The 27,391-nt window shown below is 41.1% G+C and overlaps 1 protein-coding gene across 2 annotated transcripts in view; it reads right to left on the reverse strand.

Annotated features, from left to right (window-relative positions):
- chst11 (carbohydrate (chondroitin 4) sulfotransferase 11) overlaps window positions 1-20,538 on the reverse strand; it is a 100,821-nt gene extending 80,283 nt beyond the window's left edge. Inside the window, exon 1 of one of the 2 annotated variants that reach the window (XM_080050963.1) lies at window positions 20,365-20,538. In XM_080050963.1, coding sequence (XP_079907089.1) covers window positions 20,365-20,467 — 103 coding nt within the window. In that variant the 5' untranslated portion in view covers window positions 20,468-20,538. Of the gene's footprint in view, window positions 1-20,349 lie in introns of both variants that reach the window. The other variant, XM_080050962.1, reaches the window with a different exon arrangement.
- Between the last annotated feature and the right edge of the window lie 6,853 nt (window positions 20,539-27,391).

Genomic DNA, 27,391 nt, shown 5'->3' on the forward strand with positions numbered 1-27,391 from the left:
CACACACACACACACACACACACACACACACATACACACACACACACGTCCTTTCTCTGCCTCTATCAGCAGGTAACAGATGCCCGGGCCAGTCCTCATAAATATCTTCCTAATCACCATTGCCACCATTGCCGTTGATTCATGGCACACACACACACAGACGGATAACCTTCCGGCACGTATACAATTCTCACCCACGTACACACGAGCTAAAGGACAGATGGGGCCTTCTCAAGCACACAGTGACAGATTACTGTCATGTGTTCCTGGGCTGTATGGTAAAGGCAACCATGGGTAAAAAAAATAAAGAATATAGAAAGAGAGTAAGAGAGAGACCACAGCAAAAGTAGCAAAAATAGCCAAACAACTAAAATATTCCAGAGAATGTAGCTCACACTCATGCCAGTTATTGATCATTCATACCAGACTACAGCAAATTGAAAATCCATCTTTTGTATCAAATGCCCACTCTCTGTCTAGGCTTAATGCATGTAGGTGGATCTCAAATGATGAGGCAATTTTCCTAGTTTCACTGATTAGTCACAAAGGTCAAGCTCTAAATTGTCCATTGAGGTTGTCCATGGGCTTAGACACAGACCATATTACTCCAACACAACTGCACTTTTCATCCGATTTTTCATCATTAACGCATGTACTGTTGCTGTCACATTTTGAACAGTTTCGGTTAATATTCCACTTTCGACGGTGTATTTCAACATAGCAGTGCTTTTAGCTTTGATGTGGAGAAAGGATGTAGGTGTAAGACATACCAACTGCAGAGGATTCAGTTTCTGTTTGAAGAGTTAACACAACATGTCACGTCTAAGCCTATAACCATGCTGCTCCTTGATCGACAGTATCAAAATGTATGGCTGAGAGGGAAACTGAAAGTACATGAGAAGCGCCACATCTACAGTAGTATATCTATCTACTGTGTTTAAATTCAAATGACCCATTAAATCAACCAGTGTTGATAATTGACAACGACGAGCAGGCGAAAAAATAATGGAGTATATAAGGGTTATCTCAATGTTACAGACACTGAAGAAAAGAATAGAGTGTAGTGTAGTGTAGCAGACTACAGTATAGAGATGAGAGGAGGCAGACAGCTGTCATTATAAGCCTCTGCTATTATGACGTTCTACTTGTCTGGATGTGGTTTTGAATGTCCAGAACAGTAAGCAGCAGCCTCACACACACATCTTGTCCTTTAAAGGCGCTATACGTGTACTTTGGCGTGTCAACAAGACATAAAAACATTAATTTTGAGAAATGAGTGTTATTACTGTGAAGTGACTAACAGACAACAGTGACAGAGGCCTTGCTGCTGTTTGCTCTAAAGAGTGTAGTCTAGACCTGCAGTGTCATCAAGTGACTTCTGTTAGGATGTGGCGCTATATAAATTAACATTGAATTGACTTGACTTGAAAGCCTAATTTAACACTAAGTTCTACGAGTTTGATTTGATCTGACATTTTGGGAAATACGCTTATTCACCTTCTAAACAACATTGGTGTATATGGAAAGATGGATGCCACTCTCACCCCTGTATGCTAAATATCAAGCTAATGTCGGAAGGCTAATAGCTCAACGTAGCATAACGACAGGAAACAAATAACCAGCCAAGTATTTTTGCTCAGTCAAATTGTAGAAATTCTACTTTCTTTCTTTTTTTTTTAAAGATATTTTTTTGGCATTTTTCATGCTTTATTGAGTGTTAAGAAACAGAGGTGAAATGGGGCAGAGAGGGGAGTGACATGCAGAGAACGACCGCGGGCGGGAATTGAACCCGGGTCTGCTGCTGGGCCCGGCCGGGGGGGGGGACGCCCTACCAACTGAGCTAAGGGCGCCCCCGAAATTCTACTTTCTTAACTGTACATGAGTGAGTATATGAGTGAACAAAAAACTTTGTAGTTTTTAGGGTAAGCTAATGTGCTGGACTTCTTGAAGCAGAGACTTCCAGTCAGCAGTCACTAAAGTAAGGTGTTAGCTATGTTATTGCACACACTATTTTCAACAGATTTAGGAATTTTGGTGGTAGCGCTATAGCTAGTTTCCCTCTCATTTAAGTCTTTATTCTAACTTAAACTAAGCTAAGCTAATCGCGTCTTCACTCTAACTGCATATGTAACGCATAGAAAAGGAGTAGTTACAATTTTTCAGCTAATCAGCGGGAAGGGATTAAAAAGTTTATAAATGCAGACACATGAAAAATATAGACTCATGGAAAAGTAAAACACTCCCTCAGTGCTTTTAAAGTCAGTAAAGTTCATTTTAACACATCGTCCCTTTGTTAGTGTTTGATCTGAACTGGCCGTGAGAGCTTCTCCACAATAGCAGATGTTTTCTGAAGGAGTGAAAGCCAGCGATAAATCACTTCCACCATGTCTGTCTGTCCTCAGAACAGCCAAAGAGAAAACAAAATGAGTGAAGGCAGAGATTCAAACGTCAACATCCTCTTCGTGAGAGGAAGCAACAGAGTTTAAGGGAAATGTGCTCCTGATTCCTGAGAGACAATACCCAGGGGCAATGAGAAAGAAAGCTTCCAATCAACTATTTCAAACCTGAAAATGTTTTATTATTCAAGTCAGTCCAAAACAATAGAGGTACTACGCCTGCTCTGTATTAACTCTGTCCATTAGTTCTGGGATCCATTTTTGTTATCATTTTGTGTTCTGCTGTACTGCTATTGTGCAAGCATGCCACAGTAAGTTTGACTAACAAGAAAAAAATTAATTAGATGAAAACCAAATTTTAACTGTTAAAATGCATTAGTTTACTACTACACGCAAAATATATGTTAAAGGACACATGTAAAATCTGTAGCCTTTAACAACTTGTTGAAAAGAAGTAATTTTTTTAGTTAGTTCAATTTATAATTATTGTGTTACTGCAATACAAGTGTATTACCTTAGATAACCTTCAGGTGTGTGCATTCAACTAACCTAATACAATTTTGTGAAACCTGTTGACAAAAATCAATTTGTTTCAATTGCAACGTCCTCGCGTGATCTCCGTTCTCTCCACTGCTGTCATGACTTCCTGTGCCTTTCCTTTTCCTCTCCTCCGTTTATATCCCTCTCTCTCTTTCCCCTCATCCCTCTTTGCCCTGCTCTCTCTCTCTCCCCCTCCAGTCATGTTCAGACACAGCTTGTCCTGGCGTGACCTGGCCAGACACCACACCACACCACCAGACGCTACCTTCCCACTGGTTTGGAAAGGGAGGTGGGATAGTGGCGGTGTGTACAAAGACACACACACACACACACACACACACACACACACACACACACACACACACACACACACACACACACACACACACACACACACACACACAACAACACACACACACGTTTGTACAGCTATACTTGTGAGGACACTCATTGACATAATGCATTACCTATAGCCCCATACCCTAACCCTAACCATCAACACGAAATGCCTAACCCTAACACTAATGTAAACCTGAATTATACCTGCACCTCAAAATCTGGTGTTAACCCTCAATCAGCTCCTTTAAAGGCCTGTCCCAAAGTGAGGGCCTGCATAAAATGTCCTCACTTTCCAAAAATGTCCTCAATACTGTCTATAAGGTCTAAAACTCAAGTTGGTTCTCACAAAAAATAGTTGTGAAAGTAGACACAGACATGCACACACACACACGCACACGCACGTGCACGCGCGCACACACACACACACACACACACACACACACACACACACACACACACACACACACACACACACACACAGGGAGTGGTAGAGAGAAAGGGGCTTATGGGAAAATGTGTCAGAAAGTTGTAGAATTATATGTGGATTAAAGTTGGGTTCATTGTTGATTTGTCCACCCATCCATCTCTTTGTTTTTCTCTCGTTGTGTTCTCTAAAATTCCCTTTACATATTTATGATCAGAGGAGGCAGCTGTCGTACAGATCTGAATTACAGCAGAATTGTGCAGTCGCTCCCAAAAGGAGCACGCTAGCAAAATTTGTGATTGCCTCCTCGCACAATCTCCGGTGTGAAAAAAGCTGGGTAATGGCATGTCCTTTGAGAAAACTAATATAGGAGCTTCTTCCACTGTTGGCTTGGTCAGATGTGAGCTTTGTTACTGCTGGTTTGCAATAGGTCAGTGTCACTAATGTGTTCCATAGATAACCTAAGTTTGAGAATTCAGATTCAAATTTGAGTGATTCCATTGAAATAAATCCATAATGTGCCAAGAATGCCAAAAGAACATCTTTGCCACCTTTAACAAGGCAAGACAGTCCACCTTAACCCATATTACATGCTACTTTCTATTACACATTAAAGGTACAGTCTGTTGAAGTTTTTTTTCCAACAGACATTGTATGAATGGAATATAATATTCATAAGTATGTTTTAGTGTAGTGTATACAACTTGAAAATAAAAGTAGTTTCTTCCGTTTAGAAAGAGGTATAGATTGACGTGAGCACAATTACATTCCCCATGCGATTTAACCAACTCTCTTAGTTCATTAATGCAGTGAAATTGCCCTGTCAAGCCACTCCACTGCTCCTTCTTCAAGGTTTGCTGATGCTACTGTGTGTCTGTGTGTGTGTGTGTGTGTGTGTGTGTGTGTGTGTGTGTGTGTGTTTGCATGCCTGCTTCTTCTTGCTGAGTCAGTGATGAGGAGAGCTCTGTTTGCCCCGGCCGGCTCTGCCAACATGTCCGCCCTGACCCCTTTTTGGAGGGACATGAGGCCAGTCTTTGAGTCTCCGTTGGTAGCTAGCGGGCCAGCTGAGTAGGGCTGTGTGTGTGTGTGTGTGTGTGTGTGTGCTGCCTTGCCACACCACACACACACACACACACACACACACACACACACACACACACACACACACACACACACACACACACACACACACACACACACACACACAGTTGAGTCCACCAGCTCCGCAGGGCCAGACCGGCCACGCTGGCAGTATAACCCAGGCTGGAAAAAAACACTCCCCCAAAACACATGAGCCCAGATGGACTCTCTCTAATAGGGAAATACACATGCAATGAAAGGGAAGGGGAAAGAAGATCCAAAATGGTTTAGTGGTCGTATGCATAATAATTGCCAATGGAATAACACATTGAAAAGTCCCAGGCTCCTCTCAACAATGCAATATAGAAGAAGTAAATGTATAAGAGAAACACAAGTGAAGAGAGCAACACCGGAGACACAACTAAACACAAAAGCAATGCAAGGAAACAGCTACACTACAACGTGTAGAGATATGGTGCACCGTATGAATATAAAATAGAATGGAAAATAAAGTTAAATTAAATGTAAACTAAATAAAATACCACACATGGAAATAAATAAATAAAGCAATAACTGTAGTTTTTCAAGAAAACCCCAAAAATAGAGAATAAAAAATAATAAAAGTAATTACTGTAGTGAATAGGATACTGTACATGTACTAGAATAATGTTAAATATGTATATGTGATATGGTCAGGTTAACAGAAAGAAGAAGTGATGTGGGAAAAACATGTATGGAGGGAGTTGTGAATGATGGCGGAAATGAGTGACTGGGGGCTGCACAGTTAATCATGGTAGAACGGCACCATAATGCTTGAATCTCCACGGATTTTCAATTGTCACGGCAGCAATAAATTGAAAGAAAAAGTCATTTCCCTCTCTACAACAGGAACTGAAAAACTGTCACGTCACCCAGATATAAGCAGCCAGAGCTGGGAGCTAGAGAAAATTGCTTCTTAATCGTGGAAAAAAAGGCCATTACAATTCCTTAATACAGCTTGCACTTTTGCTATATTGAGTGTACAAAGGTGTAAAATGGAGACATCAAAGTTGTCCGATGTAGAGCTCAGTCTCAAATAGTCAGTGTAATTCTCTCAAACATTAAACAGCTGAGCTCACAGGTTAAAGGTGGAGTCCGAGATTATGGAGAACGCTTTTTTGTCTAAATCACTTTTTGTCAACATAGGTGAATATCTCCACGGATCCGCTACTTCTGCAGTTTACAGAGCATAGGCTGTGTATTAACAACAGATTTAGCTTTTTTTTTGGTATGGGCAATAGCTGTTTTCGGAAGGACGTATTCACTGATTTTCACAAAAATTGATTTTGACAGCGAGCGTTCTCCATAATCTCTGATTCCACCTTTAAGTGTCACTACTCAATGAATGACCTTTATGTATAGATTTTGTCATTAGGAGTTCCGCTCTAAGGGAAGGCCAGGGCTCCACTTTGATCTTCTAAGAATATAATCAGTCTGATGGATTCGTGGGGTATGATATCCCTAACTGAAGCACAGCAAGATAAAGAAAGTAGGCTCACTGAAGATTGCACCACTTTATTACTAACCCTGCGTTCCGAATCTCATACCCTTTCTTTTTTCTATTCTACATACTACATCCGACGATAAAAAAAATCTAGTTAGGATGCAGTATAGGCATACTATTGGGACATACTTTTAATATTTTTTTCATCATAACATTGCACCTTGATCTTGCCTCTTGCTTTTATATCCGTCGCATCCCCGTTTGTTTTCATGTGGAGGCTCCGATGATGTGACACCACTTCAAGTTCGCACTGGATTATTTATCAGAATCGCCCAAATAGGATGCTGTTTTCAACACTAAAAATCTTGGCCGGGTGTAGTAGACATCCAGGTCTTTCTAACCATCCTAAATCTGGCCACAAGAATGGGGACATACTAAATCTTTTTTCTACCATACTAAATAGTAGAAAGTATGCAATTCGTCACTCCGAATGACGAAATTACTGCAAGACAGGTGACATTTAGCAGTGTTTGAAGAGCACCTGAGAGTGGATTCTTCCCTTTGCTCAAGGAAAAGAATGAGTCAAAATCCAGAGAGAGAGAGAAAGAGAGAGAGAGAGACTGAATGAAAAGGAGGAGGTGGAGAAGTGGAAAACTACTCCCAGTGGTTGAGTAAAAGCTGTCCCAGTAGCTGGTGTCAAAGCAGGCCACTTTAAATGTTCCTCCAGCAGCCGTTTAATGGGACACGGCTCAGCCCGCCTCCACTTAATTAAAGCCATGATTCACTTCTGTTACAGCGCGCAGTCTGCAGCAAGTCTGGCAGCCCAAGACACACACACACACACACTGTCATCCTTTCTTTCTTTTAGCGCACAGACACACACACACACACACTTGCGCACTGTCATCCTTTTTTTCTTGTCACACACACACACACACACACTGCCATCCTTTTTCTCTTTTAATACACACACACACACACACACACACACACACACACACACACACTCAAGACGCTGTTTTTTGGGTAATTTTTTTAAAGAGCTCAGTGCCTCACTGAATCCTGTTACTCTCCCTAAGTCCAAAAACAATGCATTGCCACAGTCTTTCTCACACACACACACACACACACGCACACACACACACACACACACACACACACACACACACACACACACACACACACACACACACAAACTCACACACACACACACACACACACACACACACACACACACACACTTGTTGCCTTATCTTCTGGTGACAAATCTGTCACATTCATTTTGGGCATATACACTCGGTGCCTACACTCAGATATCCTTGCGCTCCAGAGGTAAACACTGTCTGAGATTATTTGCTCTGAAAAGGCATTCTCTCACCATGCAAAAATGCCCCCAGCTCCCTCCTGCACTCTGCCGTTTATTAATGCCCAAATGTGGCTAACGTTTATAGCCGACAATAGCACTCTTGACATAAGACTGGGGGGCTAAAACACTAACAACAAAATCAATATTTATTGGCAGCAGTGGTGTGATTACATTCAGATCTAAGCCTTGCAGCCCAGGGCCTGTATACGAGCACAGGCAGTCGTGCATAATAGCCATGGGGAACCACTACATCTACAATATACACTTATCAGTACTGTATGTCAGCACAAAACGCACACACGTACTGTACACACAGCGCGGGGTTGAGCAAGGGACTTAAAGAAATCGGACATTCCCTGCGTTCCAATTCCCATACTTCCCTACTATTTAGTATGCCAAAAAAAGATTTAGGATGTCCCAATACATGCACTTCAATTGTATAATGCTGAAAATACATAAATGCCCCATTAACTCCAATAGCATTTTGGAGTACTCGTCTTTATTCTTGACATTTCTCAACATAATGAAAAAGAAATCTTCCTTATCTGATTTTTTTTCTCTTCTGTGGCCCTAAAACTCTTCTGTACTAGTATGTACTGTAGTAAAAAGAAAGAGTATGTGATTTGGAACGCAGGGATTGAGTTACTGTGTTGGACTTTGATATTTTCTTAACAATGATCTTGTGGATTTATATGAAACATCTTGGTCTATAAATGAGATGGCTGTCTCCTGTTGAGGTACCTTTATGTGGTGAATATAGTTATTTGCCTCCAGGGGGGGAAAAGTAATTTTCTAAACTTCATTAAAATGTCTTCGCTCAACTGTTTATCATTTGCATATTTCTTTGAACAGTCAGAGAAATTAAATAAAAATGATTTTTTTTAGGGGAAATTCTATTCAAATATTATGCAGTCCATTTACGTTGCATCTTGGGAAAAAGACTAATGTCTGTCTTAAAGTTTGCCTTACTTTAATTGCTTAACTATAACAATTTAGATGTTCTTTTTACGTTCTAATTAAGTATCTTTATTTTAAACCCTTGTTTTTAATGGCGTGTAAATTTCGGCAACTTTTATGGCCTTTTATTGCAAGACCAAAATACTTCACGTTCACAGTTGAAGCTGCCGGCTTTAAAAATGTCCACTTTTGTGTGGGGATTCCATTAAGCACTGGCCTATCCCCTTCCAGAAGCAGACACACATTTCCCTTACACACACACACGCGCACACACACACACACACACTAACAACCACAGACGGGCCCAGATGTTAGAGTGGAACATGGAAGTCTCACAGATGGTAGCCATGTATCAGTTTACTGCTCTACGACAATTGTAACACGCCTGCACAACACACACACACACACACACACACACACACACACACACACACACACCTTGAAGCAAACACAGAAAGAACAAAATGTTTAAAAAAAAATAAACTGTCAATCTAACACTACCACTATGTAATCAAATATGTCAAACAGATTAGTAGTTATAGGCCACATATCCACTCTTTGCCTTTATGGGGAAAACCCATTGAACCCGGGGCAATTGGATTCCTGTCGAAACATGCATCAAACAAACCCGATTAACCTGCGAGGCGTTTTACGATGCGTGGCAGGCAGCTGTGGAGGGGTACACACCACACTGCTGATGCCGACGTTTCCTATCATTAACGACCCAGCCTCTGATTCAAAGGAGGAGCATGTAAATGTACCTCAGGGATTGAACCCCCCACCCCACACACACACACACACACACACACACACACATACACACACACAAACACAAGCACACACACACATCTGGGGACCTTGTCATCTCTTAAATACAGACGTCTGAGCCGCAGCACCGCACCTTTCACAATTTTTTTTCAGTTGTGTTTGACAGCGTGAGGACACACTTTGTGAGTGTTTTTTATGACACTATTTTGGTCACGATCACAGCTTTGGCTTTGGATGGGAAACACACACGCATACAGCAGCAGACTGCTGTTCTCCAGACAGACAGTGGTTTTTAAAGGGGGGGAAGAGAAGGCGGGCTGACGACATTTTTTCCCATGTGCAACTCTTCCGCTATGTGTCTGCTACTGTGAGGGATGGGGTGAGTGAGTGTAAGTGTGACTGGTTGTGTGTGTGTGTGTGTGTGTGTGTGTGTGTGTGTTCGTGTTTCACGTGTGAATATCCCTTCAGGCATGGAGGCCTCACTGATGACGGGTAGAAGAAGTTATTAAGGATGCAAGTCTGGAAGTGGACACACACACACACACACACACACACACACATACTGAAGGGCAGGCAGTCAGTAGGTTTACATGACGTTAGAGAACTGGACTTTTATAATACATTTAAACATGTGAGTCCAACTGAAATTGTACTAAATCAGATTTAGTACACCCAGATAATGTGATTGGGAGTCTGGCTTCTATTGCATGTTTACTGACATTGGCACTCTGAGCATGCTCCACAGTTTCCCACCCAGGACTTGTGAAAAAGCCTTCAATGCTAACAGAAGAACAACAACTAAGAAAGATGAAGAAAGTTGTGCGCACGTACGCAATGTACAGCGCTGTAAAGTTATCCATATCACTGGTCGACATGGTACCAGTTTGCCCCCTCGCTAACCGTTAGCCGCTGACTTTATTAGTTAGCCGTTTGCTTAGTAGTTAGCTGCTCGCTAACTCTTAGCCGCTTGTAACATAATAGGTAAACCGGCAAAGGGTCCAATACTAACAAGCTGAAAGCAGCTGAAAGGGCGCATAACGCCAGCTAACTTAGCAGAGTCGGACTTACTTGGGTCAATAAATGGATTCCCTTCCTGTGCTTGTATACTGGGATAAAGACAGTGGTCCAATGAAATGTCCTGGTCCAACTAGAACCGTAGCTCGACCTAACACTGCATGGAAACATACTGACTGACTGGAGGGCCGATAGTGTCTATTTATTGTTTCCTCTCAGAATAAGCCTTATTTGTGGTTGTAAGCTATACGGCGATGTCTCACTGTTTCTGTTAATGACTTAATGGTCTTAAAAAGCCGCGTGTACTTTAACGTGTGGGCGTGTGCTCCGACCGTTTCTGTACATAGAAGGACAAAAGTGTCCTCAGAAGGCTAGAAAAAAATGAGGCAATCTTTCCGGTATGGGCCCTGACTAATAATGCTTTCCCAGGATTATTTCGGGTCCTCCTGTATGCGCGTCGGCTTGTCTCTGTTTGTGGTTTGGCCTTTCGTCGCCTCTGTAATGGGCTCCAGACGGTCACACAGATGGTCAGCCCAGTCTAGTGAATGAGGAGTCAGAGGATGGGGGCCTCCGGGCTGCCTCTAACCACCAGGCCAGACGGAGGGAGCGCTACACTCAGTCTGCTCTGTATCCCTTAGAGAGGCATTTGAAGCGGGGATGACACTAGATGAGTGAAAACCATGATTAAAAAGTAGATTCCGCACTTGTTCCAAATCAATACAATGCCGCTGTAGAAATGTGTGATGTGATGAGACTTTTCATGTATGGTTATAGGCTGAAAAGAAATCAGAAAAACATGCTGTATGTCAGGCTTAGTGCAATAGAATAATTAGATTTTTGATGCTGTTGAATAGGATTAAAGGGATAGTTCAGCATTTTTTGAAAGAGGAGTTTGAGAGAGACTTGGCCGTAGCAGATGTCAGCATTGTTAGTGTTGCAGAGGGGGGCCAGCATGAAATAGTTTTTTTTCTGACACATATACTGTATACATTTAAACCAAAATATCTTAAGAATACATGTCCGAACTACGCTTGAACGAAAAAGTGCAATAATAAACAGCTTTCTGGCAGCAAGCTAAAGCAGTGAAAAGTCCTACAACTATCGTACAATTGAACAGACATATATTTTCTAGGTTAGCATTTATCGATGTGCTGGCTTTGCTAGCTCCATCTACAACAGTACAAGGCTGACTTCTTCTACAGCGATGTCTCCCCCAAAACTCCTTATAGGGACATGCGCTGATCACCATCTCCATAAGGTAACAGACTAACTATGCATCAGTACCCCATACAAACACATTTCAAAAATACTGAACTATCCCGTTAAGATGATGAAAGGTTAAAATCTTGTGTAAATCAGTCTGTGGTTGCTATACTTTTGATGGTGGGACACAGCCAGGGGCTTCCACCCTCCAACCACCCACCCCCCTTCCCCCCTTGACGTTGGGGATGTTTGATCCAGGATTAAGCAGCAGAGCTGGGCAGGAAAACAGCAGTATAGCACTAAGATCACACAAACAGGACATCCGGGAACTCACTCTCACGACACACACACACACACACACACACACACACACACACACACACAAACACACACACGGGCAGAGGACAAAGACTGGGGCCGCGAGACAAGCATGACTGCAATCACACACAAAAACAGGGTGTTCCGGCTATCTTCTTTAATATCTAGGGTCATTTCTATTAGTGGTGTGATAAATTGTGTCAGGCAGTGTGAGGGGAACACACACATGAGGACGGCCTTTTGATATACAGCAAACTGACTTAAAAAGCCAAGCAGGAAAACAGACAGAGTGTGAGCAGGGCTTAACTGTAAAATGGACCGTCTCCACCGCACCACAGTAATCGATGACTTTATAATGGAAATGCTGCAATCATTGGATGTGCTGACCGAGGTGAAGTCAATCTGTTCAAATTGATCTTGACTACATAATAAAGGGATTATTTGTAAATGAATTTATAATTATAGCAAGTGTCCAACGTAAAGAGTCAATGAAGTGAAGTATAGATTAAAGTCTCGTTTCCAATGAGCGGTTCGGTTAAGCGTTTATTTTTTTTGCTTTTCCACTGTCAAATGTTGGGAAGGGTTCCAAAATAAGTGTACTGTGCCAATACCTATTTATGTTACCCTTTAGTTGGGGTACCAAGCCGTCCAATCGGGTGAAGCTATACTGCAGTCTTTTGGTTGGTTGACTTAATAGTAATTTATTTGAGATAGATAAAAGAAAAATGTCTGTATCACATATATCCTCTTCATTGAATGAATCCCCAGACGACAGTGTGTCCTGCTGCTACAATGTCAATATACTAAGGTAGCCTATCACCATCCGGCATAACCAGCCTACGAAGTATGGTTTCTACTAAGCAATGGAAACGTAAGCCATATCTAGGGGTTACCATCCCATACCAAACCGTACCATACCGAACTGTGCCGGTAGGGGCGAAAATGAGGCATAAGAAGGAGAGTCTTTGGGAAGCAGCACTCTGAAATCAATGACTTTTTAATTGAATTGCCACAATCAGCGGAATTTGCTCCCAGAGGTGAAGTCAATCTGTTCAACTCTGATCTTGACTACATAATAAAACGGATTAATTGTCAATTAATTATTAATTACCGCAAGTGTAATGAGTAAAGTGCAGTGTAGCGGAGGAGACATTAAAAAGGACAGGGAGATAGGAGCTCATTTGTCCGATTAGGGGGACCCCTGTTTGAGGCCATTAGCGAACTCAGCGGTCTCTCTGTGGCCTATACTGTATCAGTTACAGCTGATCACAGACCAGTGAAGGTGAGGAATTTGGAGTTTCCCTGTAGAAATTCCAGTCAGGAATGTCTCGGTCTTTTCATAAGACTTTTCCCCATTCCTCGCGTGGAACTAGCGTGGCTTTGTTCCTCGTTTGTCGCTATGGAGATCTCTTCCTCACACGTGCACACAGGCACACACACAAAGGCACACACACACACACACACACACACACAAAGGCACATACACACAAACACAGGTGCACACACACACACACACACACACACACACACACACACACACACAGGCATACAAACAAGAACATGGAGAAGAAGGGGAAAATATCATGTTGGGATTCTAAAACGAGGTCACTGAGGTCTATCTCCGTACACAGTTGACCGCTCATGAGCACAGGAGCTTTTTGGGAGACTGTGTGTGTGTGTGTGTGTGTGTGTGTGTGTGTGTGTGTGTGTGTGTGTGTGTGTGTGTGTGTGTGTGTGTGTGTGTGTGTGTGTGTGACTTTAAGGCATGGATGCACAAGCAGGTTTACCACTCAACCGACTGAGAAAAGATGCTGTATACAGCTGCAATCCCAGCGCGCGCACACACACACACACACACACACACACACACACACACACACACACACACACACACACACACACACACACACACACACACACACACACACACACACACACACACACACACACACACACACACACACACACACAGCACAGCACAGCACACTCACAGGCCTCCAAAAAATCCCAGAGGCAATGCACAAAGAAACCAAACAAGCAGCAGCAGCACAGAGCAAACGGCCCTTATTAGCCGCGCTGATCTGGGCAGCTACAATTCCTTTAAAGGGAACAGACCAGGCTGTTTGTGTGTGTGTGTGTGTGTGTGTGTGTGTGTGTGTGTGTGTGTGTGTGTGTGTGTGTGTCTGTCTGCGGCAAAGTGAACTGCACTGGAAGTCTACTGTATGATTTGCCCACATTTGCTATTCCAAAAAAAAATTAAATTAAATTATACATCTTCATTTTGGAAAAAAAAATTTTGCTGCCTGAAATTCATGACTCAATGTTTCAGCACATCTGTCAGCAAGCACTTTGAGTCCCCCTTGAGTGATATCCTAATGTCAGTTTACTATGACGCCAGCACTCATTTTTTTCAGATGAGTTTTTTCCCTTTTTTTTCTCCAAACGCTGGATATTTTAATTCAATTTTAAATACTTAACTCTTATGAGGACTTCGCCAACTTGTAGGGATGTGGGCCAATTAGTAACCGATACAGGATTAGATGTTCGGCCCTCAAATGAGTGTATGGTGTATGTAGGCCTATAAGTATGCAGCATATTAATCTGGTCTCCCAAATCCCTTATACGGCTATACTTCTAGTGATCCATCTATCCACTTAAATTGCTTTTAATTTTGAATATTGGACTCACTTCAACCTAATCCAAAGGCTGCAGTGTAGGGAAAGTGACAGTAATTCATGTTCAGCTGCACCAATTATTTGGTTTTATAAACTACTGTTTTTTGTGTGATTAAGATTTTGGGCCAGTAGAATGGTAGAAATATGTGAAAAAAAGCCTACAACAAGATTTTCAACCCAAGCGTAACTCCACATCCTCACATCTGAGACGTTGGGACGAGATGATGTTTGCTTAAAATATGAAAATGACTGAATTACAGAAATATACACATATACACCAAACATTAGAAAAAGTTCATTACAGTCTGTGAGCTACTAATATAAGAGAACTACTTCACACACGGCTAAGTTAAGTAACTTTATTAGTCAATGGTTACATTGAAATTTGTCTTTCCGCATCTCCCCTCTCAAGTTACCACACTTCGGAGGGGGTCAGAGCGCAGGGTCAGCTGTAGTACAGCGCCCCTGGAACAATTTTGGGGTGAAGTGCCTTGCTCAAGGACACAATGGTAGAGATGGTGGGCACTGTAGACGTAATACCAGCCACTACTAGTTTAACAACTAACACCCTCCAGTCCGGTGCCGGGGATCGAAGCAGCGACCTTATGGTTACTGGTCGGCCACCTTTTCCTCTAGGCCATCCTACCCCTAACTACTGTACTTCAAAGTAATGGATCGTTATCAGGATTAGCAATTGTAATGTAATAACTGAATTTCAAGTGATAGCCTAATCCCTCCTGCTTACCTGTCACTGAAAAGATGAACTTGAATGCTCTAACGCCCAACACTGAATATGGATGAGGTGAATCCATATTTAGTTTATGGTGCTCACTCGCACAATGAAAAATGACATTGATATTTACTTCCAGTCTAAGGCTTGTTCTGTGTTTGGGTATAGGCAGGTGATCCAACAATTAGATATAGCCACACTGATTCTGCTTTATTTACAGTTTTTTTTCTCACTGTCTAGTCTAGGCCATAGTTAAAGTGGCTACGGGGAACTTTCAGTTTGTGTTCATTCTAGCGGCCCCCTTTGGACAAATGCGGTAGTGTTTTTATGGCGGTAGCTGCTGTTCCTGGGTGAGCGTAACTGAACAAAGGCATTGAGAAAAACTATTTAAAAAATAGCAGTCTTTGCAATGATGGTCTCATTTGCTATTACATGTCATTTATGATCATCAGAGAAAAAATAAAACTCTTTCAGAAATAATTCAAAGTTCCTCGTAGCTACTTGAACAAGAACTAACATTATAAGATTGCTAATACGTTTGGTAAGATAGTGGTCAACTACAGTACAGTATGACACTCCTTAGTAAGACCAGAATGGTGAATATAAGCTGTTAACTTCAGACAGGGGAACCGGGCACTGCCTCTGACAAGTAGCCTATACCCATACCCAGACATCCTCGGTTAAACAAAATGCTTGCGGCCTGACACGTGTCTCACTTTGCACAAATATTATTACTTAATTATCGACCGCTGCCATGCTTTTCTGTCCGCTTTGACTAAGACTTGCATTACTCTTCGAACTAAATCTAATTTGGCACGCTCTCAAAAACTGCTGTGGGATTGTAGCGGTGTGGGGGGCTAATGCCAGCACACTCACAGTCTGCCCAAGGCTCTGGTGTCCAAGCCAGGCGGAGGAGCTTTTCAATCGCAGAAAAGACAAATGGTTAAAACACTAGTTGATGGAGGTCAGATTTATTTACACACTCTCGGGTCAAGCCAAATGTCATGTTTTCTTCTTGGTCATAAAACTAATCGTTTGCTGTATTTGGAACATACTGAAAGTCTGTAAACCATAGCCTTGGTCTGTGTGTGTGTGTTTGTGTGTGTGTGTGTGTGTGTGTGTGTGTGTGACACCACCGTGCCTCCTATGTCTCTTTTTACAAGAGGTTGTGACCCCGCTGGTCCTTGAAGAGAGAGTTTACACAAGGAGGCTCAGACAAGATTCCCAGGCCCCCTGAACATGCCTGAAGCAGGGTGACGCTCGCTGCCTGGACGCCGTGTGTTATGTGTGTGTGTGTGTGTGTGTGTGTGTCTGTGGTGAAAGAAACGGGATTATTTGCACTTTAAAAGGGAAAGAAAGAGGGTAAACAAATGGAGATATAGATGACTTTTGAGGCAAGTCAACAATATACACACACACACACATACATTCCTACCTTGCCAACAGTGGACTATCGGTCTACATTGACCAAGTGTGGACCTCTATTTCTGGTCATACCTTTCAAAGCAAAAACACTAAACACACAGATACGCACACACACGTTTGTACAACTATACTTGTGAGGACATTCATTGACATAATGCATTCCCTAGTGCCTCAACCTAACCCTAACCATCACAACTAAATGCCTAACCCCAACCCTTATACTAACCCTAACCTTAACCTTATTCTAACATGAACCTTAAAACCTATTGTTATCACTCAAACAGCCCTCTAAAGGCCTGTCCTGAAACCGGCCAAAAAGTACACACTTTCCAAACATATCCGAACTCTTAAAGTCTCAAACTCAAATTGGATCTCGAGAATAGTTGTAAAAGTACACACACACACACACACACACACACACACACACACACACACACACACACACACACCTGTGTAATCACATATAAACACACACTGCAGCATTAAAACTTAAATCCATGATCCTGCACAAACACCCGGCCTCAGACTCTTCAATCAGAATGCAGCACCCTGTCATCACCACAACTAGATAAATCGTCCAATTTGTGACCTGTGCGTGTGTGTGTGTGTGTGTGTGTGTGTGCGTGTGTGTGTGTGTGTGAGTGCGCGCGTGTGTGGTTGGTTGGTTGTCGGGCAGAAGCTGATGCAATGCCGGCAGACATTGGCACAACTGTGATAGCAGGATCCCAGCTCTTCTTGGCAGGGATTTAATACAGTCTTTTCCTACAGGTTTTTTACAACCAATTCCCAGTTAATGCTGTACAGAAGAGAGGATGTCTCACTCTGCTACAATGTTCTTGCACCAGGATGTAGATATATCTTTCTTAAACTAAGGTTTCTCTTAGGACAAGACCTTATTATAATTCTGAAAGGGTCACTTCATCCAAAAGAAAGGTATTTTATTCCCACTTACACTTTTTCTTTTAAGCCATGGGAGTTCAACCTCCACTGAAGTACAACAGAGGTCAACTGAAGGGAGCACACTAGAAATACAAGATCTCTTTCCAGGAAAAGCCCTGGATCATACAGCTCTACAGCTTTCTTTGGCCCTATTTCGTCATTTTAGAGACACGTACTTACATCAAAAGATAGATAGATAGATAGATAGATAGATAGATAGATAGATAGATAGATAGATAGATAGATAGATAGATAGATAGATAGATAGATAGATAGATAGATAGATAGATAGATAGATAGATAGATAGATAGATAGATAGATAGATAGATAGATAGATAGATAGATAGATAGATAGATAGATAGATAGATAGATAGATAGATAGATAGATGATACCACACAAACTGTTCTGTTCCCCTTTCTGGATTCTTCACTTTCATTAAATGGGCAAGCCCTGTGTGTGGCGAACAGCTGCACTGAGATATATTTCTAATGATTGAGTTTGGTCAAGGTCAGGATAAATGAAAATATTTAATTAAAGGGACATAGGTGATTTTACAATTAATATTGTACACACATCAGTTTGATCTGGAAATGAAAGTCAATGTCAGAGATACATAAGGGGTGAAGGGGTGATTGAAACCTCTCTTAACCTCAACAACTCTATAATTGAAATATATTCCTATAGAAATAATGATCAGAGAATGACATTACTTATAGGTCCCCTAAGGTATATGGAGGGGATTAGAATTCTCAGTTGTCCAGCGCAGCCTGCAGCAACAGTGGTGACTCACACAGAGCAGGTAGAAGAAAAGAAGAAAGAAAAAAAAATCCTTATCCAAAGACGCGACAGCTTTGGTTTCATGCCTGAGCGGATGAGCCCATGCAGAGGGACAGCAGAAATCCCTCTATCATTATTTTCACTTGTCATGCTTTCCCATCATCCCCTGTAGAATATTATTGCACAATCCTGTATGTTAAGTTTGGAGCCCATTCGCACTATCAATTTCAGATGGATGGAAGACATATCATCAGACAAATTTGAGACACGCCAGGCAAAAACATAGCTTTTCAAGCAATGGTCAATTTTGAGATCTGTTGTCTATTTTGCTTCCATAACATGTCTTCTTTCATATATCGTGTAAATAAAAGTTCCAAAATGTATAATTAGGTTTTTATTGGACTAAGCAGTGTCGGGTTTCTCCTACAACCATCTTTAACGGCCATTATCTCTAACGAATAGGGTTTTTTTTTTACCCAACATTCTGTACCAAAAATCGCAACTTCTAAAGCATTTAACATCAACTAAACTAGACCTGTACATAATAAGTCTTGATATTACAAAATTAAAAAGACGATCATGAAATAAAATATGCTTAGTCAAACCTTTGGACTCTTATTTGTTCTAAAAAACTAAATAATAAATAAAACAGATATTGCCGCCATCGGCATATTTATTCAATTATTTCTGGAACAAATTATAGTGCAATAATATTGCTTTAATATCAGTAAATCAACTGTCAACGTTTCATTATATCTAGGTATATATTAGATGTCTATAAAATACAAGTTTGACCCTATATTCCAGTGAACCATCACAAGAATGATGGGATTATCATTTCAGTTTCTGTTAATGGAAAGGAAAAAACCCAGAAAGATGTTATCCATCGTTCACACCATACAGTAAACCTGTTGTATAGGCGAGCAGTACTGAGTCAACACTCGCTGTGCACGGCCCGTCAATGCACTCATCTTTTGCACCTCTGATTTTTTTGGACATGCTGCTTACAACACAAATACATTACATCCACGGGCGCCAATTCATTCAATATGAGTCTTAATGGAAAGGCATCATATCATATCTCCTCGTGTAAAATAGTAAGCCTAATGTGGGGCGTACAATTCACGCCCCAGGAACCCCCCGCTTGCCCTGAGAGCATCTTCTTTATTGTGTGATCAATTATTTACAAGGCGGCGATTACAGAGGACATTGGTCCTAAACGCTCCCTTAAGATTGGTTTATTTTTAGACAGCCATATGGACTTCCAGATTGATTTATTCCCCCATTAGAAAACGATAGCTCTCTCTATCCAGATGGAGAGAGCGTCTGGGTGGGTTGGTTGGAACGCGTAGGGGTGCCCACTTCTTTGCCAAACCACCATCGCTCACCAAGCCACGTTTCCAGAGACAAAAAGCCCCGCTGCTGCCTCCCCTTCCCATCTCCGACCGTGCCACTTGTGCCAGCGGAGAGGAAGAGAGCGACCGGCAGCATTGCCTGATCTCTCCCATCCAATCACAACCTAAACGTTTAGGCTGTTCAAACCCACACCACTTAGTTCCACCAGTTAAAACATTAAAAGACAGACCGCTTAACAAAAGCGCAACAAGACCAATCAGTTGAGTATAGCCAAATGTTTCCCCACATTATAAATATATTGATGTAAAACAGTGTGTAGGCTAACACACTCCTGCTGGGTGATTTACGCATTCATTCACACGGCACAAGTATCAATTATGCATCGGCTGCGTTATTGTACAGCTCAAGAACAAATCGATGGTGTTGTCAACCTGCCAGGACAAGGAGCAATACATCAATACGCACGGACACACACACACACACACACACTACGCGCGCGTAAAAATAGCCATACACTAACATCCGACAGAGTAGAGATTGGATTGAGAGATCCTACCTGGTTGGAACATACTTTGGAAATAAAAGATGACGAGTATAAAGGATCCCAAACAGGTGGCGAAAATCATCCGGCATATCCTGCTCATCCTCATCAGTTCGCTCAGAGTCTGTTTCATGACACTGACCGGCCGCTGATTGCTTTGTGTGTATGTGTGTGAGTGTGTGTATGGGTATGAAGGCAGGGGCCGGCCGGTGTATGTGTGTGTGTGCGCGCGTGTGTGTGTGTTGGAAGCTCCGGGACTCTGATGGTACTGATGAGGACTGTCTGCCGCCGGTCAATGAGCTGAACGAAGATCCAGCAACAGAGCCGGAGCGTACCACTTGGCGTGGCCGCTGGAGGGGTGTCGGAGGCGGGATGGTGATGGCAGCAGGCAGGCCCCCCCCTCGATTGGAGGAAAAATGAGCGCGTCCAGATGTGCGCTTCTGTTTCACACACGAGCTGAGAGCGAAGCATCACACGACTGAAAGAGCGTCTGTTGGAGCGTTTTCCAACAGTGGAAGACTACTGCGTGTTTTTGGAAGAGAGTCCAGACACACCCTTTATAGAAAATGTATTCCTGTAATATTCCTTAAAATAGACGCCATATTTCCAGAGTTTCAACTACTTTATAGGCTACTGCTGGATAGTTTAATCTAACTATTTATAACATTATAGTCAAATAAGTCGGATAAAAGCAGTAAGAAATAGGATTACCCTCTGAAGTAATGTTAAAGTAGCTGTGTAAAGTTATTAAGAACATGTACTCGAGTATTGTACTTAAACAGACTTTTTGGTTCCTTAAAATTGACTTGGGTTGTTCTGCTACTTTATACCCCTACTCGCAAAGCAATTGAGCCTTTTACTTATTATATGTAATTGACAACATAATTAAGTAGCATTATTAATACAAAAAAGTGTGTGTGTGTGTGTGTGTGTGTGTGTGTGTGTGTGTGTGTGTGTGTGTGTGTGTGTGTGTGTGTGTGTGTGTGTGTGTGTGTGTGTGCGTGCGTGTGTGTGTGCAGTGGTTGTTTTGGGGACTGTTGCCCTCAAGCATTGTTAGTTGCAAGTCTTCAGTCAACAGTGATGTTTATTGGAATCAGGAAATTTGAGAAATCTCACTACAAACAATGATTAGTGACCATACTTTTACTTTTGATTTTCTTTTACAAAAAATAAAAATCTGATCTTAAACCGATCTAAATACTGTTTAACCACTGAGATATGGTGGCAATTGTAGCAGTGGTGGGAGTAGGATAAAAAGTAGGGCTGTCAAGCGATTCAAAAAAATAATCTAATTCATTACAGGCTCTGTGATTAATTAATCTAAATTAATCGCATACTTTTATGACACTTTTATGCCTGTTTATAAACAGCTGTATAGCCTACTACAGTTTGTTTCTCTCTCTCTCTCGCTCTCCGTCTCTCGTAACTTCTGTCTCCTCCCCTCAGCCAGGTTTCTACATGAAAATTAGGAACTAGCGCCGAATTTTCTCAAAAAAACAAGCAGACTAAATGACGACTTTCCATCTCCCACAACTGAGCCGATTCATTCACCATCGTCGTCATAGGCAAAAATATTGACATACACACACACACACACACACGGGGCGGGTGTCCGTTTATGCGGAGACGAGACAGCTAGCAAACAAAATTGAGACACACGGAGGAAGATCGAGAGATACTGTTTTGAACATATTGTTGCACCCACAAAATCAATAATGCACAGACACTGCGGAGAATAAAGTAAGATGTCTTCCTACCTTCATGCTTATTTGCACGAAGCATCCCATAAACCGTCCACAGAGCCCTCTATGGACGGTTTTCTCTTTTCTCCCTTTTACCCGTGCGGGCCGTGTCTGCAACCTACAGGGTGCATCTTGCGCACCACTTTTGCACCGGGTCAAAGGGCATTATAGAAGTGCGATTAATCTCCGTAAATTTTTTTAATCGCGTTAAATTTTCTGTGATTAATTAATCGAAATTAACGCATTAATTTGACAGCCCTAATAAAAAGTAATATAAGTATCACTATCGTCATATTAACAGATACAAATTGCACTAGAAGAACATCTGTTTATAGAAACAGTTTGATTTGTGTTGCTCGCAGTACAAGTTATTGCAAAACAGTGAACATAATCATTTGAACTTGAATACACTCTATCAACCCACACAATCTTTTAAACACTTTTATTTTGCCCTATCCTCAGTTATGACAATTGAATATTACTTTCCACTCTGCATACATCTACAGTGCCATCTAGTGGTGAGACGGCACGGCAGAGACTGCACTGGGGTCAGTTTGAAAGCCCCTGTACATGGTCCAAGAAAAGCAAGGCAGTGATATATTATAGACCTCCATGCATTATCTTAACCTTGGCCGTGAGACCCGCACAAAGTCACAGAGAGCTGCTGTTTGCCTTTGATCAAATTATGCTCTAATGGCATTTCCAGGCACATGCCAAAAAGAGCCACTCACACACACTGTCCTCTGCACTTTTTCTAATGAGGACATCTGTCTTCCTTATCCAGGCAAGGGTGGAGAATCAGAAGGTGATCTGGAGGATAGTTTAGCATTTGCATATAATTGCTTACAATGATTAGCACGCACTAGCTAGCACAATGCATTGGCAGTATAGGCATTAACAAGGAATAGATAGGAGACACTCGGGAGACGCTGCAAAGACATATAGACCCTGCGGTCCAAATCACATACTTTTTCTTTTTACTAAACTACAGAAGAGTTTTAAGGCCACAGAAGAGAAGGAAAATCAGATAAGGAAGATTTTTTTTTCATTATGTCGAGAAATATCAAGAATAAAGACGAATACTCCAAAATGCTATTGGAGTTAGTGGGACATGTATGTATTTTCAGCATACTACAATTGACGTGCATGTATTGGGACATCCTAAATCTTTTTCTGGCATACTAAATAGTAGGGAAGTATGGGGATTGGAACACAACCAGAATGAAAATGACGTCCTTGCATGCGGGAACACCCATGTTGTAACCCTTGTATGTAATGTTCATTTTCTGATTTGAATGCAGAGTGGAGAGCGCAAACAGGGGGGCGAAAAACTTTGAGGGTCAGCGCGGCATGCTTTTAAGAAATATACGGTATAGGCCTATATGCACTTGGGTCCCCTGCATTCATTTGTATTAGACGCTGCTGCACCCTAATAAATATTCAACAGCTGATTTAAGACAGTCACTGTGCTTAGTGGTGCTGAAGAAGAGAGAGAATATAAAAGAGGAAAATCAAATAAAGGAGTGCATCAGGATGGAACTCCATAAAAAACAGCGTATGCGTCAATTTACGGCAGAGAGTAAAGTGGTAATTTTACGAGAAAGTCGTAGCTCAATATTATGACCAAAAAAAGTTGAGAAGGAATTTGTTGATTTAGGCTGTGTATTGCTTTAGAGGAGGAATATGGTATTCTTCCCCCTTCATTCAAATGAGGAACGTGGATCATCTCGTGAAGTTATAGCCTACCTATCGATGCTGCTCCTAGACTGCTATTTCTTTTCTGAATTATATATTTTTTTCTTCTAATATTACAACTTTCATCTTCGAAAATTACAAATATATTCTTCATAATTCTTCTTAATTCTCATATACGTAAACTTTTTTTTTATAAAGTTACGACTCTATTCTTGTAATTTTATTTTTTAACTTTTTTCCTCAAAGTCGCCCTATTACTCCATTGTATCAAATAAAGCTGATGGACACTATTCATTTGGATGATTCACTAATCCCTGTCTAGTTCATTACATGAAATTTAGGCTGTAAAACCACCCAGGCTCGTGCCATAGCAATAAAAACAGCATGTTACCTATGGAAGAATTTATTAGACTTTATTATCTGGCAAAACAGTTTTGTAAAAGCACAGAATACAATTGACTAGTGTGAACCAAGATTCACACGTATTTCACTAACCACAAACCTGTAATTTTTGACTTGCAAATATGTAGAACTTACTCTGAAAATACAAAGTCATATTTACGCATTTACGGATCCATTTCTACATGTGAAAAAGGGTTTGCATATTTGTGGATTGCCTCCTGTGAGTTTGTGAGCCACATTACATTTTTACATCATGTTGTCCAACTTATACCACCGAGATCTGTGGAACTAGCCTTACAAATGTGAAGTGCAATCATTTGTATGTGTGTAATTGTGTTTTGTAAAGTTAAAACAGTTAAAAATAACATTCTCTCCTCCTATACCAGTGGTTTACATCTCATGATATATGATGGGGAAAAGGTTTAAAGCTCCCATATTATACACTTTTCGGTTCTATTATACACCATATTATATGGTCTTAGTGGTCCCTAATACGTTTTTCTTTAATTGTTTGCTGAAAAAAACTTTCAGATAATTTATTGTACTATGCTGATGTTCAGCTAATCTCACAATGGCCTATTTTTTAAAAAGAGCTGCAGCTCCCCTCGTAAATATACAATCTTTGAGCTCCCCCCGCCCCCTGTCCGGAAGCGAAGCCAGATACGCCTCGCCCTCTGTCTGTCAGGGCCGTGGACCAATAAGAAATAGGGGTGTGGGCTGCACAGTGGAAGCTTCTGGCTTTCCAGTTTGTGAGGTCAGAAAAGGGGAGAATTCTGACTGGAGTATATTGAGGGGGAGGGGTGGGGGTTTCAGAAAAGGGGAGAGTGAGAAAAGGAGAGATTGTTATTTTTTTTTAATATTTTGGCAGTCTCTAGGCACACCGTGGACGCATGGATATGTTGGAACACATTTAAAAAGTGCATTTAGCATAATATGGGACCTTTAAAGAAATACGTTTAGCAAAATGTGTTCTGACTTCTGGTGTGTGAGTGCGTGTGCGTGTGTGTGTGTGTGTGTGTGTGTGTGTGTGTGTGTGTGTGTGTGTGTGCCAGCAGAGCCCCAACCACAGCGAGTTCTACCAGCATCTGATACACAACTGTGAAGAAAGCATTATTTGCAAAGGTGAGCAAAAGTATTGGAACAGATAGACTTAAAATAAATTAAATTGAATAAGACTTAATATTTTGTTGCAAATCCTTTGCTTGCAATAACTGCATCAAACCTGTGACCCATTGATATCACAAAACTTTAGCATTCTTCTTTTGTGATGCTTTTCCAGGCTTTCACCACAGCCTCATTCAGTTGCTGTTTGTTTTGGGGGGTCACTCGCTTCGGTCTCCTCTTTAGCAGGTAAAATGCATGCTCAATAGGGTTTAAGTCTGGAGATTGACTTGGCCAGTCGAAAACCTTCCATTTCTTGCCCCTGATTAACTCCTTTGTTGTGTTTGCAGTTTTTTTGGATCATTATCTTGCTGCATGATGAAGGATCTTCCAATCAGTTTGGTTGCATCTTTCTTTAAATTGTCAGACAAAATGTTTCTGTAAACTTCTGAGTTTGTTTTGCTGCTGCCATCATGTGTTACTGTGTTGTTGTCAAGATGAACCTTTACCAAAGTGATGGAAAGGCTAAAGTTTGGAGAAAGAAAGGATCTGCTTATGATCCCAAACATACAGGCTCATCTGTCGGTGGAGGCAATGTCATGGCTTGGGCTTGCATGGCTTCTTCTGGGACGGGCTCATTATTCTTCATTGATGATGTAACACATGATTGCAACAGCAAACTTAACTCAGAAGTTTACAGAAACAATTTGTCTGCCAATTTAAAGAAAGATGCAACCAAACTGATTGGAAGATCCTCCATCATGCAGCAAGATATTGACCCAAAACACACTGCAAAAACAAAAAAAGGAGTTAATCAGGGGCAATAAATGGAAGGTTTCAGACTGGCCAAGTCAATCTCCAGAGTTATAACATAAATAATGCATTCCCTATAGAGAATGCATTTTACCTGCTAAAGAGGAGACTGAAGACAGTACACAAACAACAACTGAAAGAGGATGCAGTGAAAGCCTGGAAAAACATCACAAAAGAAGAATGCAAATTGCAAGATTGATGCAGTTGTTGCAAGCGAAGGATTTGCAACAAAATATTAAGTCTTATTTACTTTAATTTATTTTAAGTCTATCTGTTCCAATACTTTTCCTCATCTAAAAATGTGGTGTTCCTTTACAAATAAATGCTTTCTTCACAGTTGTGTATCAGATCCAAATGTAAATACATGGAAACGAAAGCCGCAATGTTGATCTATTGTCTCATATTCATATTTGGTGTCAAACCCAAATGTTTCCAGTCTACAGCAAAAATAAAGGAATTGGCCTCAATGTTCCAATACTTTTGGAGGGGACTGTATATGTTGAAAGGTGTTATACTTTCATGTTTCCAATGCTTTGAAATTTTCAAATTCCGTTTCAATAAAAATAAAAAATAAATTAACCATAGTTAGCTGTCTCTCCCGCTTTCTGACTGCCTGCCTGCCTGTCTCTTTCTGTGTAAGTGATCGGGGGTTTTGCCTGCATTTCTCCAAAACGTCCAGAAGATGGCGCCAGCACCACCGTAGCCACTAAAATGTTAAAAAGAGTGGAATTATAATTAATAAAACCACCCCACTCACTCTAACACATTTAATGTAGATACAATTTGGATTTATTTTATTTTTTTCAATTTATTTTATATTCTCCTTTTTTTTAATAGAAGTTGGTTGTTAGCCTACTTGATTTATTGAGTATGCTGCTTGGAATAATTTGTCAAATGTGAAGTTATAAACAGTAAAATATTAATGCTGTTTTTTTGTATTTTGGAAAACTTTGTGCAAAAAATAAAAAAAAGTGCAGAGACTGTGACGTATTTCCGTTTTATCCATACAATGGAAATACGTCACAGCGTTCAGATGGTTTGTTTGTGGAAAAGAATCAAGGACCAATTGAGAAAGAAAAATGTAATAACTAAGATGTGTGTGTGTGTGTGTGTGTGGCCGTTTGAGCATTAGCATAATCTATTTTTTATTTTTGTATTCTTTTTATATTTATATATTTATAAAAGACAGCGCACATTAATACACACATGAGCACAAAAGTTCAACGTGTATATGTGCCAGATTTAGCCACGCAGTGCTAATGTTCATCTGTAGTCCCTGGCTGGTTTGATACCTTAAAAGAAAA

Source organism: Ammodytes marinus, assembly GCF_949987685.1.
Source record: "Ammodytes marinus genome assembly, chromosome: 22".
In the NCBI taxonomy this organism is placed as follows: domain Eukaryota; kingdom Metazoa; phylum Chordata; class Actinopteri; order Uranoscopiformes; family Ammodytidae; genus Ammodytes; species Ammodytes marinus.